Source organism: Indicator indicator, chromosome 1, assembly GCF_027791375.1.
Source record: "Indicator indicator isolate 239-I01 chromosome 1, UM_Iind_1.1, whole genome shotgun sequence".
Lineage (NCBI taxonomy): Eukaryota > Metazoa > Chordata > Aves > Piciformes > Indicatoridae > Indicator > Indicator indicator.
In genome coordinates, this window is record NC_072010.1 from 82,794,242 (window position 1) to 82,811,160 (window position 16,919).

The 16,919-nt window shown below is 41.3% G+C and overlaps 1 protein-coding gene across 1 annotated transcript in view; it reads left to right on the forward strand.

Moving 5' to 3' along the window:
- Positions 1-15,625: 15,625 nt before the first annotated feature.
- The window catches only part of GUCA1C (guanylate cyclase activator 1C), a 34,922-nt gene continuing 33,628 nt past the window's right edge, over positions 15,626-16,919 (forward strand). The window contains exon 1 of the mRNA XM_054385137.1: positions 15,626-15,829. Coding sequence (XP_054241112.1) covers positions 15,626-15,829 — 204 coding nt within the window. The remainder of the gene's footprint in view (positions 15,830-16,919) is intronic.

Here is a 16,919-nt window from a genome sequence, read left to right on the forward strand (position 1 = left end):
ACAATGCTGTGACAGGAAAAGTAGCATGGATGAGGTCTAGCACTGTGGTGAATGATGCTTGTGTCCAAGACTACATCCCAAATAATGCTAGGACATGTCCCTACATGTTCAGCTTGAACCCCCTCTTCCCTCTCCCTTCTGGAGGGGGGGAAGTCTTGGCACCACCTAGTCTAGGTAAACAACCCCCCTGGGCCCGATGTGGTAAACAAAGCTCAGGTGACATGCTCGTGCTTGCTTTGTTCAGGGTGTATGCTCATACTACATTTGGTAAAACATCATTTCATTGGTTGATTACTCTGTTTACAAAGGATGCTCACTGGACCAGTGTTCGTGTGGCAAATGTTAAATAGGGGTTGTTTTGGTAAACAAGTGCTCCATGCTTGTACCTTTGCCTGTTCCCATGTGCATGCCTGTGATTGCCTCGCATCCTGCGTTGCCAGAACGGTCCGCTTTTGCCCGGGACTCAAACCGGCGTGTCCGAGTGCATCGCTGCAGATTGCCACTGATGCCCGACCGATTGCCGAGCGAGGTAACCGTGGTAGCCCGTGTGCACCGCGTGTCCCGGACCGCTACAGCCCCCCCCCCCGGAGTGGGGACATCACTTCGGTAGGACCTGCACCTCCCTGGACGATCCCTGTGAATCACAGAAGAAGTCGCCCCAGCCTCTCAGAGAAGCCACTTTGCTGTGCCCTGCAACCCTGGCGACAAGGCTTTTCCCCCAGAGCAGGAAGCTCTTCTTATGCAGCACACTCTGCAAACTGAGTTGCAAAAGTCTCCGAGGCTCCCCAGAAAACTCCCAGGACCTTTTCATTCCGGGAGAAGCAGCAACCATGCGGCACAGTGCCACGCGGTTGGCGCCATTTGAAATTTCTTTATTACGGCACATCCTTGCCACAATTCCTGAAATACAAACGCAGTATCAAGGCAAGATCTCACAAAGTTCTTTAGTTCATGAGAAAGCCAAATATTTCTTCACAGAGTTTCTGTGGGGCTTTGTGTCAAACTGCCTGTTTGTGGGCTTGCCGGTCCCCAACAAGCACTCCCCCCACTCCATCCCCCCCTCTACCTCATTCCGAATTGGTTTCACTTTCTAAACTTCTAGATCCCCTCAAGCTGTTTGAAGCACCTGTACATATACATTCTGCAGAACTGGTTCTTCCAACTGAATACTAGGACCTGTCAATATCAACTGTAAATAACTTGTAATATAGTGTGCAAATAAATATTTATAAAATCTCTATAACTATCTCTGCTGTTCATTTCTCGGTGAGAATTTACATTTACATCAAGCACGGATGGGCTTTCAGTGTCTTAAAGAAAATAATACTCTTAACACAGTGACTGAGCACACTAATTCTCTGGGTTGGGATATCATTTGTCTTAATTACTTGTGGATCATCTGTCTTAACGTGCTGACTTGTTCTCAACAACATAATGGTGATACAGTGAAAGTCGACCTAAAAAGCTGCTAGATAAGTTCACTTAATGCTTCTTTACAATAAATCACACAAGCTGACTTCACCTAGACTAGCAAACCTTCTAAACAGTGGGTTTATACTCCCCTCTGAAGAGAGGGAGAGGAAAAGGGAGAGGGAAAAGGAGAGGGACAGGAAGAAGGAGAGGGAGAGGGAGAGGGAGAGGGAGAGGGAGAGGGAGAGGGAGAGGGAGAGGGAGAGGGAGAGGGAGAGGGAGAGGGAGAGGGAGAGGGAGAGGGAGAGGGAGAGGGAGAGGGAGAGGGAGAGGCCCACTGATCATGTATGTAAGAGGTGAACTCATCTAATATATATTACCTTCCAGAACTGGAAATTTGATAGCCAGAGGCTAATTTGCAAAATTATGAAGAATATAGGAAAAGTAATTTCCTGAAAATGGTGTGAACTGAACCCCCCAGACACAAGATGGTAAAGCATGAGCAGAAGATTAGGCAAAGCTTAGAAGGTATTACTAGGTTATTTTCATGAATTTGCTCTAGCACTTCACTGCAGTAGAGAACGAGCATTTTAGTGTACAAAGAGTATAAAAATATTCCTAATGTCATGTTTAATTGAACAAAAGAAACCTGCACTCATTTATGAAACCTTGGGTGGAGAAAGAGAGATGAGTTCAGATGAAGGGGGTGTTTCTATTATAGCAGCGTGGAGAGCTAGCAAGCTTGCATTAGGAATTAGCAGTCCTAATCCATCTTACTGCTTAGATACAATTCTGGTTGTCCTATAAATAATGAAGAGCTATAAACTCACTACAATGGTTAGAACTCTTCCCAATCACTGCATAATTCTCTTCAGGTATACTACCCACTGCAATGATTAACTTTTCTGACTCTTTGTGAGGATTTTTAACCTTTATACCACTGTCTCAACATTTTTAAAACATATACACATATGTCTTACACTACAACTTATCCATGACACAACTAGGTGATCACAGTTGACATTCCAGTGTCAGATTGCTGGTGAACAGGTCGGTTGACCGCTACCACACAGACCTTTAATTGCATTTTGATTATAAATCCATAGATTCATAGAATCACACACAGACACAGAATCACACAGAATCAGCCAGGTGGAAAAGACACAGAGATCATCAAGTCCAACATATTATCTCATACCTAACACCTCATGGCAAATAAACCATGGCTCCAAGTGCCACATCTGATCCTTTTCTGAACACCTCCAGGGATGGTGACTCCACAACCTCCCTGGGCAGCACATTCCACTGGCCAGTTACTCTTTCTGTGAAGAACTTTCTCCTCACCCTGAGCCTAAACTTCCCCTGGTGCAGCTTGAGACTGCGTCCTCTTCTTCTGTTGCTGGTTGCCTGGGAGAAGAGACCAACCCCCACCTGGCTACAATCTCCTTTCAGGTAGTTGTAGACAGCAATGAGGTCTCCCCTGAGCCTCCTCTTCTCCAGGCTAAACAGCTCCAGCTCCCTCAGCCTCTCCTCATAGGGCTTGTGCTTGAGACCTCTCACCAGCCTCGTTGCCCTTCTCTGGACATGTTCGAGCAACTCAATGTCCTCCTTATGTTTGGATTGGAAGGGACCTTGAAGATCATCCAATTCCAACCTTCCTGCCATGGCAAGGACACCTTCTGCTAGACCAGGTTGCTCAAGACCCCATCTAACCTGGCCTTGAACACCTCCAAGGAGGAGACATTCATGATCCCCCCGCTGTTCTGCACTAGAAAATTAACAGAAGATTTAACTGCCTTGTGTTCCCTTAACAGCTTCTGTTACCCTAAATCTGGTAATTTTCAATCTGCTTTTGTTCACTTTCACACACACCTCCCCCCTCTCCCCCTTTATTTTTTTGCTTAGCTATCTGTATGCAGGCTTTCTCTTATTTCTTTTCCTTTCAAGCCATGCAAACTCCAGTATTTTGGCAGAACAAAAGAAGTTGGTAGTAGTAATTTTCCCTCCTACTAGCTCAGGGTCTGTATTTATGAAAACTGTCTTGTGTCATCTCAAGTTGCTGGATATGAAGCAGTTTTACTTGCACTGGAGATCAGCCATTTAATCTGTCAGGAGGAATAATGTGGGATAGCTGAAATAGCTCATGATCATACATTATACCATGCTTTGCCTCATTTTTATGTGCTCAGATAGGTAGTTCATTATTTCTGACATCGTGCCTGAGTGGTGACAATAATAGCTTCAGCACTGCTTTCTATTTGTAGGAATGTGGTGCTAAGAACTGGAGTAAGTTACACCTGTCTTGATCCTTTCTTCCTTGGAAAGCATGACATTGCTTCCTCCCCTCATGTCTTTAATCATCTGCTGGGCTTTGCTGTTATTAGCTGTGTCAACACACTGCAGGGAAATAGCTCAGCTAAGGCTTGTTTAAACTGACTTGTGATGAAGAAGAGCACTTAATACTGTTGCTTCTGCTGTCCCCTTCTGATCCATTAAAAACATCCTGCATTTTAGGTGCTCCTTGATTTAATTTCTTGACATCTTTAATTTTAGAGGATTTGGGGTGTCATGGTGGTTGGTTTTTTCCCTGAAGATAGAAGCTTGCTTGTCTCCTTTTGTGACCTACTAATTCTTGACTTCCCATGGCATCTATATCAGACATCTAGACCTGTGATTAACTTGTGGGGCTGGATTGATTTGATCATAGGTCATAATCAACTTGGCAACCTGATCTAGTTGAGGATGTCTACTGCAGGGAGGGTTGGACTAGATGACCTTTCGGTGTCGCTTCCAACCCAAACCATTCTATGATTCTGTTTTTACCACAAAATAAGTTACAGTACCATACATGGACACTTCATACATCATAGAATCATCATAGAATCATTTAGAATCACAGAATGCCAGGTTGGAAGGGACTTCAAAGATCATCTGGTCCAACCTTTGTAGGTAATAGTAGAGTTGAAATGAAATGGTCCAGTACCCTGTCAAGCTGAGCCTTCAAGCTGTTCGATGTAGGGGAATCGACTGCTTCCCTTGGAAGATGATTCCAATGTCTAACTGTTCTCATGGGGAAGTCTCTTTTTCCAGGGCATCTGTACTGGTAAGTGCCAGTGCACATGGATGGAAGACAATCAATGCCAATTACTCTGGGAAAAAGGCTCTACTGCTCTCAAATGGTAGCTCCTATATTCTCTATGACAAGGGCCTGCTACTGCCTCTGTGACAAATCCCTGTTTTTCCAAAATTTCTAACAGTGCTCAACAAACACTCTAAGATAAAGCTTAATATCCAAGAGCAAGTGTGAAACTACTCACTCACTTTTCAGCAGACAATAGAAGAGGGCAGTTGAAGCTCTCTATAAATGGCAGCAAATTGTAGACTAGTGTGAGTCTGTACCTCTGGTTAAATAGGTCATTTGGTTTCCCTCTCTGATAGACAGCCTGAATCCAGCTGAGCACTTTACCTGCAAAACCAGGCTTGCTTCTGCTTCTTCCTTTGGGACTTTGTATATAGAAGGGCGGAATGAGTAAAGAGGCTGGCCTGCTGCTGCTGTGGGTTGTCAGCTTTGAGCTCTTTCACTTAGCTTCTCAAAGGAGCTCATAGGGTGGGTTTGGGTTGGAAGGGACCTTAAAGACCACCTAGATCCAACTCCCCCACCATGGGCAAGGACACTCTTCACTGGATCAGGTTGCTCAAGGCTTCAACCAACCTGGCCTTGAACACCTCTAGGGAGGGTACATCCACGACCTCCCTGGGCAACCTGTTTTGGGTCAACCACTTCTCTTAAAGTTCTGCAAATCTGCTTATATTGTTTAGTAACTGTCAGCATATAGACATATTTCAGGTAATTAGCTTGCTTGAAGAGCTTCCAAAAAGCTTAATCTTTTCCATCAAATACAGTAAAATGCTTTGTATATGCATACATATTTCTTTGCTCTATATTGTGGCCAGCAACTGGGTACCCACCAGCCACTTGCTCACACCTCCACCCACCTCCAGCCCCCAGGAGATAGAAGAGAGACTGTGAAGAGCAAAAGTGAGAAACAAATTGTGGTTCTAGATAAAGACAGTTTCATAATCCATTTCATAATCATGGTTAGCTGGTCAGATACTATACTGGATTACAATGGGAAGCAGCTAGCAGGGAAGTGTTTACAGATCAGCTCTGCCATTTTGAACTCATGGACTTCTTCCTGATGAAATAAAAGCAAAGGTAAAGAAAGATGCAATTGCACCTGATGAACCAACAGCATCTGACTCTTGTTAGCTATATCCATGTTTTAATCAAGCGTTAGGTAAATTAAAACATAGAAAACTTAACTTTATTCTAAGTGACGTATTTGATTCAAGATGAGACTGAAGACTTAGAATTTAGATTTAGATTTAGACTGCATATTAGGAAGAAATTCCTTACAGCAAGGGTGGGGAGACATTGGAAGAGGTTGCTCAGGGAGGTTGGAGATGCCCCCTTCCTGGAGGTGTTCAACGCCAGGCTGGATGAGGCCTTGAGCAGCCTGGTCTAGTGGTAGGTGTCCCTGCTCATGGTAGGGTGTTTGGAACTAGATGATCTTCAAGGTCCTTCCAATGCAAACTATTCTATGATTCTAATCTATGGTGAATACCTGAGCAATCTCAAATTAATCCGATCTCAGCCTGTGCTTCAGAGCCTTATGCAGAAATGTAACCAATGTTTGAGCACTGCACAAACTACCCAGCACACCCTCCACCACCTCTCTGGGCAGCCTGTTCCACTGCCTGACCACTCTTGCAGGAAATCAATTTTCCCTAATCTCCAACCTAAACCTTCCCTGGCACAACTTCAGGCCACTTCCTCTTGTCATATCATCTGATACTTGTTTTCTCCATGTTCATTGATGTCGAGGCCATGCTGTTCAGCTTCATGAGGTGTGAATCCTACTAAAGTAAGGAACAGAAATAAGAGATTCCTCCCTTCACAAGCTGAATTCCCACTCTGCAGCATTGCATAACTCTAATCTTGTTTCAGCCCTTAGCAGGATGAAAGTGGCAGGTATTTGGCTCTTTTCCTGTCACACCACCATCGTGCAATGGTGGATTTAACAGGGTGACATGAGGATTTTCATCTCTTACTACTTCTTATATCTCCCTCTGAAGCCAGTAATAGCCCAGCTCCCTGCGGGTGTTCAGGACTGTTTTTTTTCAGGGAGTGAAAGACTGTTCCTTCTTAGGGACAGTGAACTGAATTAAAAGAGAAGCTGCAAGTAGTTTGTCCTTGGATGAAGGAGGAAATATTTGGGTCAGGAAACTGCATAAACTGAATACTTGCATTTTTGGCAGAGGCTGTGTTTCTATCAGCATCCCTACTTTGACCTCTGCATTTCTAGTAATTAATCAAACAAACGAATAAGTATGCTAATGAAGTTTGAAAATTGTTTTTCATCATTCTTAGCTGGAGTACAAATAAAAAGAAGGATGCTGAACACAAGGTGTTCAAGAAATATGTGGACATGGCACTCTGGGACACGGTTTAATGGCCATGGGGGTGTTAGGTTGATGGTTATACTCAATGATCTTAGAGGTCTTTTCCAACCATAACAATTCTATGAACCTATAATAATTGAATGTGTGAGGCAGGGTCTCGCCCAAGCTTGCAGCACAGTGTGCAGCTGAGTCAAGCCTCTGGTTGTGATTTGAGTTACCTTTATTTCTTGAAATGGCCTCCACAATTGATCTACATTCATCTTAAGGCATTCAATTGCTCAAGCAGAGCTACCAGGCAATGCAGACAAGGTATCATGAACATTCTGTCTGCAAGAAAATCATCCTTCATCCCCTTTCTCTTTTGCCCTCCTTAGCAAACTCAACCACTGTGCATGCGGAGACTCTGTACATTGATAAGCAGAAGCCGTAGCAGAAGGTGGCTCTTCTGCGCCCCTTCCAATCACCAAGCAAGTGGACTGGGAGGCAACCTCAACCCTGAGATGCCAAGTGACTAAGTCAGGATTCATAGGCATGTGTAATTTCTGCCGCCAGTATGGTTTGACTGCAGCTCTGAGACAAATCTCATCCTGTGCTGCAGCTTCTTATCTGAAATACAAGGAAATGTTTTCTACAAACATGGACTTTCCCCACCATTAATGTAAAAATTAAAAGAGCTTTCTGTTCTTCTGCTGGCATTGTGTGGAAGACATCTTGATGGCATAGAGAGCACAAACACATAATGAAGCACAAATAGTTGGCCTGCAGTCCAGTTCTTTAATTTTAAACACAGCCAATTATCCACTGTGGATGCCAGATGGTTTAGTACCATCTTCTACAGCTGGCTGAAAGAAAACCAGAATTTCTTTCCATAAAACTGAGAACCTTTCTGCTACTTAAAAGTGTACTAAATTGGAAACTGCCCACTAAGTACATTTTCTGCTAGCTCTTCTTATGGAATGGAGTGCACTGAAGCCTTGTGAGCACACTTTGTGGGTATGACTTCAATCTTTCTTCATAAAAGCTCTGACCAACCTACAAGAAGGTGTTTAAAAGCATCATTTCACTTGGTGCACACGGTTTGTTTGGTCACTAGAAAAATTTACTACCTGTGCGTGTTTACTGGGGACTTGTGTTACTGGAAGATGCCAGTGATTGGTTGTCCAAAGTTCACGTTGACGTTCATAGATTCACAGATTCATAAAATGGTTTGGGTTGGAAGGGACCTTAAAGATCATCAAATTCCAACCCCCCTGCCATAAACAGGGACACCACCAGGTTACTCAAGGCCCCATTCAACCTTGCCTTGAACATCTCCAGGAAGGGGGAAATCCACGACCTCCCTGGGCAACCTGTTCCGGTGTCTCACCACCCTCACTGGTAAAGAACTTCTTTCTAATATCCAGTCTAAATCTACCTTCCTCAAGTTTCCCTCTCCCTCCTTCTCTGAGGTTTGTTGAGGCAAAAAACTTCTGCTTTTCAAGCTTCTCCAAAAGTAAACAGCCTGTTGGGGTTCTTCTGGTCAGCTTCATTTTATATCAAAGGACATGAAGCTTCAGTTGTTATGAGAGAGCAGGTTTATCAGATGTTCAAGCCTTTGTCTCCAAACTTATTATTTTTAAATACTCTGAAGTCCCCTTTAAGGCACAGGAAGAGAACTCAGCTGTGAAAATTTTGTAATTCACTTGCTGACAGCAAAGACGTAGTTTGCTCATTTAGGGCTTTCACACTCTCCTGAACTTCATTGGTGTTCTCTTCTTCTTCTACTTGCTTTTGTTCAGCCGTGAACAAATGTCCTTTGTGACCTTCTCTTGACTTCTTCTTATGCACAATACTCACCTCCTGAATGTAAATACTAATTTTTTTATTTCCCCCTAATTATTTGTTCTTCTAAATAAGAACAACCAGAGATGCCTTCTCAACAATTAAAGTTGGAGTCATGCTATATCCAAGTGAAAAATTATTGTCCAAAATTAATCTGTGTTCCAAGATGATGTTGTACCAAATAGGTGCAATTATTATTTGTGGTTGCTTACAAGGAAAAGAGTATTCTTTGATTTATATTCTGGAATTTATTAGGAAAAAGATATTTAATGCTCCAGAGAACCTTCTTTAATTATGTGAAGTGAAGAAAAAGGTTAACCCTAATTCAGAAAACCTGAGCAAAGCTTCAGCTTTTGATTATGGATGCAAAATATTGTGGCAATCAAAACTATCAGAAGATTAATACAGAAATAATTTAGCTCACTTAATTTTCTTTGTGGGTTTTTTTCTTTTTTTTAGGGTTGTGAATGCATTCATATCTGGCTGGAAAACCTGATCTCAAACTCAATAGTGCAAAAGCAGGGTGGTTATCATTGAGTGACTTTTCACATTTAAAGGAATTACTCTAGGACCTGTAACTAATTACATCAAGGTTGGGATTTTGAAGAACTGTGAGAGAAGCAATAGCAGCTTATTAAATATTATTCTATAATTAATACTCCACAGATAAAGTCATGTCAGTTTTCCAGGCTCATGCAAACAGCATTTGTTCTTAAGAACTGTTCACACACTTCACTGTGAGGTGCTCTTCAAGGATGAGGTTTAGTTAAGTAAATAGAGCCCCTGAAATATTTTTCTCCTTTTTTATCTGCTATGTAAAAGAATTTGGTAAAACCTTCATGCTTGCTGTTGCATACTGATCATGGGATGTTTAAGGAATGAGAGTTTGTTTTCCTGCCTTCCTGGGACTTTGTACCAATTCATGGATATTGTATTCTCTATGAAGGTTTGGAACAGATTAGAGACTTTCTAAAAATGTCCCCTCGTGAAATCAGAAGAAATCTTTTCATGAAATTAAACCTTCCAACAGCTTTAGAATCTCAAACATGTCCTCACTCCCCCACACCCCCTTGGTTTGTTTTCAAGTTTTAATTGCAAGTCTGAATCCAATTTTTCAGAGCTTTGAGTTCAAGTGTTTTAACAGTGAATGCTGATGTGCTGATGTATTGCATGAGGGAAACACTTTAAAAATTAAAAAAAAATAAAAATAAATCTGTCATACATCAGAAAAGTTGTCTGGAAACAGTGATCTTTAACTTTCTAAACTCTCACAGATTTCCTTTGCATTTATTTTAATTCCATGTGCTCACTAAGCACATTCATTCACCTCCTAGAAGCAGCAAGGTTGTGCCTTTCTACTCAGAGAGCACAATTTCCTAGTGAAAAGTAAATTATCTAACATCCATTTTCATCAGTTTTTCAGGCTGAAACACAGAGGAATACTCTTTGTCAATACTTAGTGGGAAAAAAAAAAAACAACAACCAAAAGCAAACTAACAAAAAAAACCCAAATGTTGTGCCTACTGATATTTTCTTTTTAATATCTTAAAATTTGTGAAGAATTACAGCAGTCAGAAACTATCTTTGAGATTCCTGGGGCAGCAGCAGGCAACTTCACGGCACAGTGGGGATGAAATTCCTCTTGAGGAATATAAACTAGAAAAGGTCAAAAGATTTTCCCACATCCTTCTTTTCAATTAAATTCCATCCTGGTTTGATTTTTGTGTTGCTTCTCAGGATGCAATACCAAATGCTGATAGTAGTATACAAAAAGAAAAAAAGAGAAGTAGTTTCCTTTCTGTTTTCTTTGTTGTCCTATTAAGAGATCTTCCTCTCAACTATTTGGGGTGAGAAAAACTGAAGAGACAAAACAAAACTTGCAAGGTTTTTTAGTTTGACCTCAACAATGTAAAAACCCTGCAATGTGGCTGGCAAAGATTCAGATAAAACTTATTGGATATGACATAAACTTACTGTAGTCTCCCAAGTCCATTCTGGACCAGCTGCTGCTGACCCAAGACGACCCAAGGATATCATCAAATCAGGACAAAAATGTAGTACATTTTGAAGAAAGGCCTGGGCCTGCTGTCATGCCCAAAGTCCATATGTGCCTATGCTCACAGGTGCAAGAGCCCAGATCTGCCATTGTAGCTCCTTGGCCCACTGCAATGATGTCACGTAGGTAGACCCAGCCAGCCAAAAGGTCCTAAAAGCACATCCCAGAGTGGTTAATGAGGAATACTACTACCTGGAATGGGGTGGTCTCTTCTCCCAGGTAAAATCCCTAGAACCATTCAAAACTTGGCACTTTAGCATGGGGTTTAACTGCTATAGTTGTATTTGGGTGATGGTTGGACTGGATGGTCTTAGAGATCTTTTCCAACCTTAATGATTCTATGTGCCTGAAAGGCCATCATTTGCACAATCTCTGTCGTGGGTTACTAATTGTGATGAGTTATTAACTGGATTCTCCAGTTAATATTTATAGATCCAGATTAAAATTTATAGAAGTTCTCAGGAGAAATATATTTTAAAGGAATAAAGGAAGGAAACCAAAACAGTCTCTTTAGATTTGAAAGACTGCTCCTGAACATGTTCAAGAAATGTGTGGACTTTGGGACATGGTTTAGTGGCCATGGTAGTGTTGAGTTGGTGGCTGGACTCGATGTTCCAACTGAAGAAATGCTATGATTCTCTAATTCTATGATTTCACTCAGTTTCAAAATAAACAAATAATTAATATTGTTGTTATTCTTGTTATTAATTGATTCTGCCTCGCACTGCAGCTTCAGAGCAGAGTATGCCAGCAAACCAAATCTCAGGAAAGCTGTGACTTGCAAACACAACTCTTCAAGCAAATTTAGTTGCCTGAGGGGAAAGATGTCAGAATTACCGCAGTACCTTCAGAGGATAAATTACAATTTAATTTCAAATAATTCTATTTATTGAACATCTATAGATTGTTTGTATGCACCCTGGGGCACTGGAGCTGAGTCTGATGAACCTTGGTTTCCCATCAAGGTGCTGAGAGGGAAGGTGATGCTTTGTGAGCTGTGATTTCCTCTGCTCCTTCCCTTAGCTCTAATCACACCATTTAAATAATCCCAAACCACCCCAGCAAGGACTGACAGCTTAGATGCGATTACTGCTGTCAAATTAAATTATGGCCCATTTATCAAATGTAAGATTTCTTTTCAAGGCTTGTGGTGCTAAGTATGTTATGCAAGTTCATAAAGTTAAGTTCGTGGAATCCCTCTACAAATATTAATGGTAAAATACTTTCATTAATATCTTTCTTTGCTGAATTTTGTGGTATTTAGTATCCTGAAGGAGGAATAAATTTTATTTGTCCTATCCTTTTCTTCCACTGAGAGTGGAAGTAAGGGGAGTGTTGCCCTTTTTATTTTTTTAAGGATAAAGTAGTGTCCATGTTGTATAAGAGTCCTAGAAAGACAATGATTTCACCTTAATAGGTGACATATGATATAATGCCTTTATAAAGGCATTTATAATAGGCATTATATAGTATAAAGGCATTATATACTATAATGTATACAAAAGGCATTATATACTGTAAAGGCATTATAGTATAGTATAGTGTAGTATATTTATTATATTATAATTTAGTAGCATTAGAATATTACCTGTTCTAACTGGAACTAGATGATCTTTGAGGTCCCTTCCAACCCAAACCATTCTATGGTTCTAAAGTAATTTTAACAATGACATAGAAACAATTTGCATAACTAATTTTAAAAGTCATCTAGCAAAGTTTATGAGAATCACTGCAAATAAACAATAATAATAATAAAAACAAGATATGAGGAAGAATTATAGGTTCTTTGACATCTAGTCATCTATCATACCTCTTTCTGATTTTTGCTCTTTTTGTAACCTGATTTTTTGCTCTTTCATTAGCGGATTCCAGTATAACCCTGCTTTGTCCCTGGATGCATGATGACTTTGGTAGCAGGCAGCTTTCTGCACATGTTTTGTCACTTAAAACAGATCCAGCACATAACATAATAATCAGCCACTAATTTTCAGGTTTATTACTGTGTATTGAGTTGCATATTTTCACATACAAGGAGACCAAGACAGGCAAATGAAAAGAGAAAGGGTCCTCATAAGGAAGCACTAAGCTGATGTGAGGAAAAGAAAAGATTTAAAAAATTAAAACATGATAAGATGTAAATATAAAGTGCATGGGAAACAATAATTTCCATGCATGTTCTTATGATAAATGTGCAAATTACAAACAAGTTGGTTTTGTCTGCATTGTATTCAGGCATCTGTCTAAGAGAGGACCTTCCAAATAGCAATTTTTTTTCCCAGTTTATTTATTCAGCCTGACCCCAGTTGGATAAAGATAAGCCAATTAATCAGTCTTTGCATCAAGTCTGGTAGATAAAAATAACCATACTTGTCTAGCCAGGTTAAAAGTACTTCTGATACACTCTCCTGACTCTGGCAATAGCTAGGAACATGTGTTCAGGGAATGGGTACCCATCAGTCATCCTCTCTGCTTCCAGCAGCTGTGGCCACTCATATAAGTTCAATCAGCAAGTTTAAGGAGCTTTCCTCTAGGAAACTGTCTAATTTTTAAGCTATTAATTACTTTTAGCCTGTAAACCACTTGTGCTGATCAGCTTCACAGTACAACTACATAAAAGTTCTTTTTTTTTCTTTTTTAAAGGAATCTAGTGATCCTTCTTTCAAATTATTCTGCGGGATATTTCAAAGAATTCCAGAAAGGCTGTTTTGAGGTTAAAGGAAAACAAGACTTTTCACTTTGGTAGCCTGCAATCTTTAAGTCCACCTCTAAGATTGATAGTTGGACTCAATGATTTTAGAGGTCTTTTTGCAACCAAAACAGTTACACGATTCTAAGATGTTTGCCTGTCGTCACAGCAAAGGGATCAGAATTAAAATCTAAAGGGTGCTGTTTTCCTACATCCTTAAAGTCCAAACATCACCTTTCTGTTGATTGCAGATGGTGCTAATACATAACACTGAGAGAGACTTAATGAGAACTTTGCTATGGACAAAAAGTTGAGGTCAAAGTTTGGTCATAGAACCAGTGTGCAATCTTACATGATGAGTATGTCACAGCTCTTTATTTGCTGAAAGAATTCAACAGAGTTCAAAATACCACAAGACTACAGGGCCTGAAAGCTGCGTTGTGTGGCCAGCAGGTTGAGGGACGTTCTTCTCTCCCTTTACTTTGCCCTAGTCAGGCCACTTCTGGAGTATTGTGTCCAGTTCTGGGTTCCCCAGTTCAAGAGGGACACGGAACTGATTGAAAGGGTACAGCAAAGGGTTACAAAGATGGTTAGGGGACTAGAAAATCTGTTTTATGAGGAAGGAATGGGGGACTTTTAGTCTGGAAAAGAACAGACTGAGGGGGGAATCTCATCAGTGCTATTAATACTTAAACAGTGGATGTCAGGAGGATTGCACCAGTCATTTTTCACTGGTGCCCATGACAGGACAAGGGATAATGGGCACAAATTTGAACATAAAAGTTCCATCTAAACATGAGGAGAAAGTTCTTTATTTTGAAGGTTGTGGAACACTGGAAGAGGCTGTGCAGAGAGGTTGTGTAGCCTCCATCTGTGGTTACATTCCAAGCCCACCTGGACACCATCCTGTGTAACCTTCTCTAGGTGAAGCTTTCCTGGCCAGGGGGTTGGACTGGATGATCTCTAGAGGTCCCTTACAATGCCTACCATTCCATGATGCTGTGATTTGGACCATGGTATATACAGAAGTCATAAAAGTGAAAAATCAGTTGCTGCAAGGAAGCTGCACAAAAGGAACCCAAATGTTCAAACAGGCCTGATGGTTAAAACCTTGTGAATTATGAAAACAAAGATTTAGATATTACTCTCAAAGTAATTGCTTGTCCAGTATTCATTCAGTTTAGATAGCTTTGGCATCACAGGTGTCAATGCAAGATCACAGGATCACAGGATGTTAGGGGTCGGAAGGGACCTCTGGAGATCATCCAATCCAACCCCCCTAGTTCAGGTTGCACAGGAACACATTCAGATGGGTCTTGAAAGTCTGCAGAGAAAGAGACTCCACAACCTCTCTGGGCAGCCTGTTCCAGTGCTCTGTGACCCTTACAGTAAAGAAGTTCTTCCATCATGTTGAGGTGGAACCTCCTCTGCTGTACTTTACATCCATTGCCTCTTGTCTTATCACAGGGCACAAGTGAGAAGAGGCAGTCCCTTCCTTCTTGACACCCAGCCCTCATATATTTATACATTTATTAGATCCCCTCTCAATCTTCTCTACTCCAGACTAAAAAGCCCTAGGTCTTTCAGCCTCTCCTAATAGGGCATATGCTCCAGTCCCTTAATCATCCTTGTAGCCCTCTGTTGGACTCAAGGTCTCAAGTAGATCCCTGTCCCTTTTGAACTGGTGGACCCTGAACTGGTCTCTTCTCTCCAGTATCAGGTGGTAGAACAAGAGGAAATGGCTTGAAATTGTGCCAGGAAAATATTTGTTTCCTGCAGGAATGGACAGGCATTGGAACAGACTGCCCAGTGAAGTGGTGCAGTCACGGTCCCTGGAGTGTTCAAGAAATGTGTGGCCATGGCACTTTGGGACATGGTTTAATGGCCATGGTGGTGTTAGGTAAATTGTTGGACTCGATGACCAAAACAATTCTGTGGTTCTGTGAAAGGCTGCCGAGGCTCTGGAACCTGACTGTGCACAGAGACAGTAATCAGCTGATAAAACCATGATGCGCTCAAACTGGGTGCCAGTAATCTTGCTAGGGTGCTATATTTACTTAGTCTATATTGGTAGTGACCTGTAAGAGGTTTAAAGTGCCTCTTAGAGGCAGAGTTGGTGTTTGAGTGATCATTGCTGGGAGGCAAGAATGAACATTTGGATGAATAAATGCTGAAAAAGGGAACTTGGTATGTTCGATGCCATGGGGGCTGCTGGATCTGCAGATGACATCAATGCTATGGAAATTCACCACTGGTACACAAAATTTATGAAGGAATGCCCATCTGGACAACTTTGTCTGCATGAATTTAAACATGTCCTGGATCTACATGGACTTACTCCAGAAGCTAACAACTATGTTGAACAAGTATTTCATACGTTTGACATGAATAAGGTAAGAACTCGTTCTGAACTTGCTTGCTTGCTTACGGCTGTTTCATCTGCTGCATTCGGTGCCATGTCTCAGAGGGATTCCAGTGCTGACTGTTCAGAGGGAATGGAAATGATTCAGAGGTAGAAAACGTTGGGCAAGTAAACATGAGTGCAATGCAAACAATTTTGAATGCTCCATTCCCAGTACATTTTGTCATTTTGAAGATGGTGTACAGGCAACCTGATGCGTGTTGAAGAGTTCCCATCTTTGAAACTCAGGTTTTTATTATTATTATTTTCAGTGTGTGTTCATAACTTGAAGTTCTATTTATATAACACTTCTTGACAAATCATTTTTTACAGCAGCAAGGCTTTGGCTGGATCTATAGGTATTAATGCTTTAAGAATATGTAACACGGACACTATATGATCACCTTCTGTTGCTGGATTAATACTGAGCACCTTCTGTGACTTAGTTTGGGATCAGTCAATCCCTCTTTTCCAAAGGCCATCTACCTGCTTTTGATCTATTATCCCAATTTTACTGGTTAACATCCTAGGTCATCCCAAAGGCACTGACTGAGCAGCTGCAGTTGCATTGCTGTCTTACCTTCTTCCAATTCAGCAGCTGCAGTTGCATTGCAGTTGCATTGCAGTTGCATTGCTGTCTTACCTTCTTCCAATTCAGCAGCTGCAGTTGCATTGCAGTTGCATTGCAGTTGCATTGCAGTTGCATTGCAGTTGCATTGCTGTCTTACCTTCTTCCAATTCAGTGGTTAGGCATGTTCCTAGGCCAGGAGAACCATCCAGAAGTCTGAATCTTGTTATTTGCTCCTGAAATCAAGATATTCTGTCAAATGGTCTAAAAGAAGTGGAGAGACATCTGTAACTCCTACAAAAGTGGTTATTATTGACTGAAGTAAGGTTTAAGCTGAACAGACAATGCTATATGATCAAAATCTATTTCCTAGAATAGACAGGCCATCATAGTATAAAACCTAACTTCAAAAACAAACAAACTCCCCCAAAAAACCCAAACAAAACCCTCTAAATAAGCAAACAAAAAACCCCACCAAAACCCAATCAAACCCAGCACGTCAAACATTGGCTCC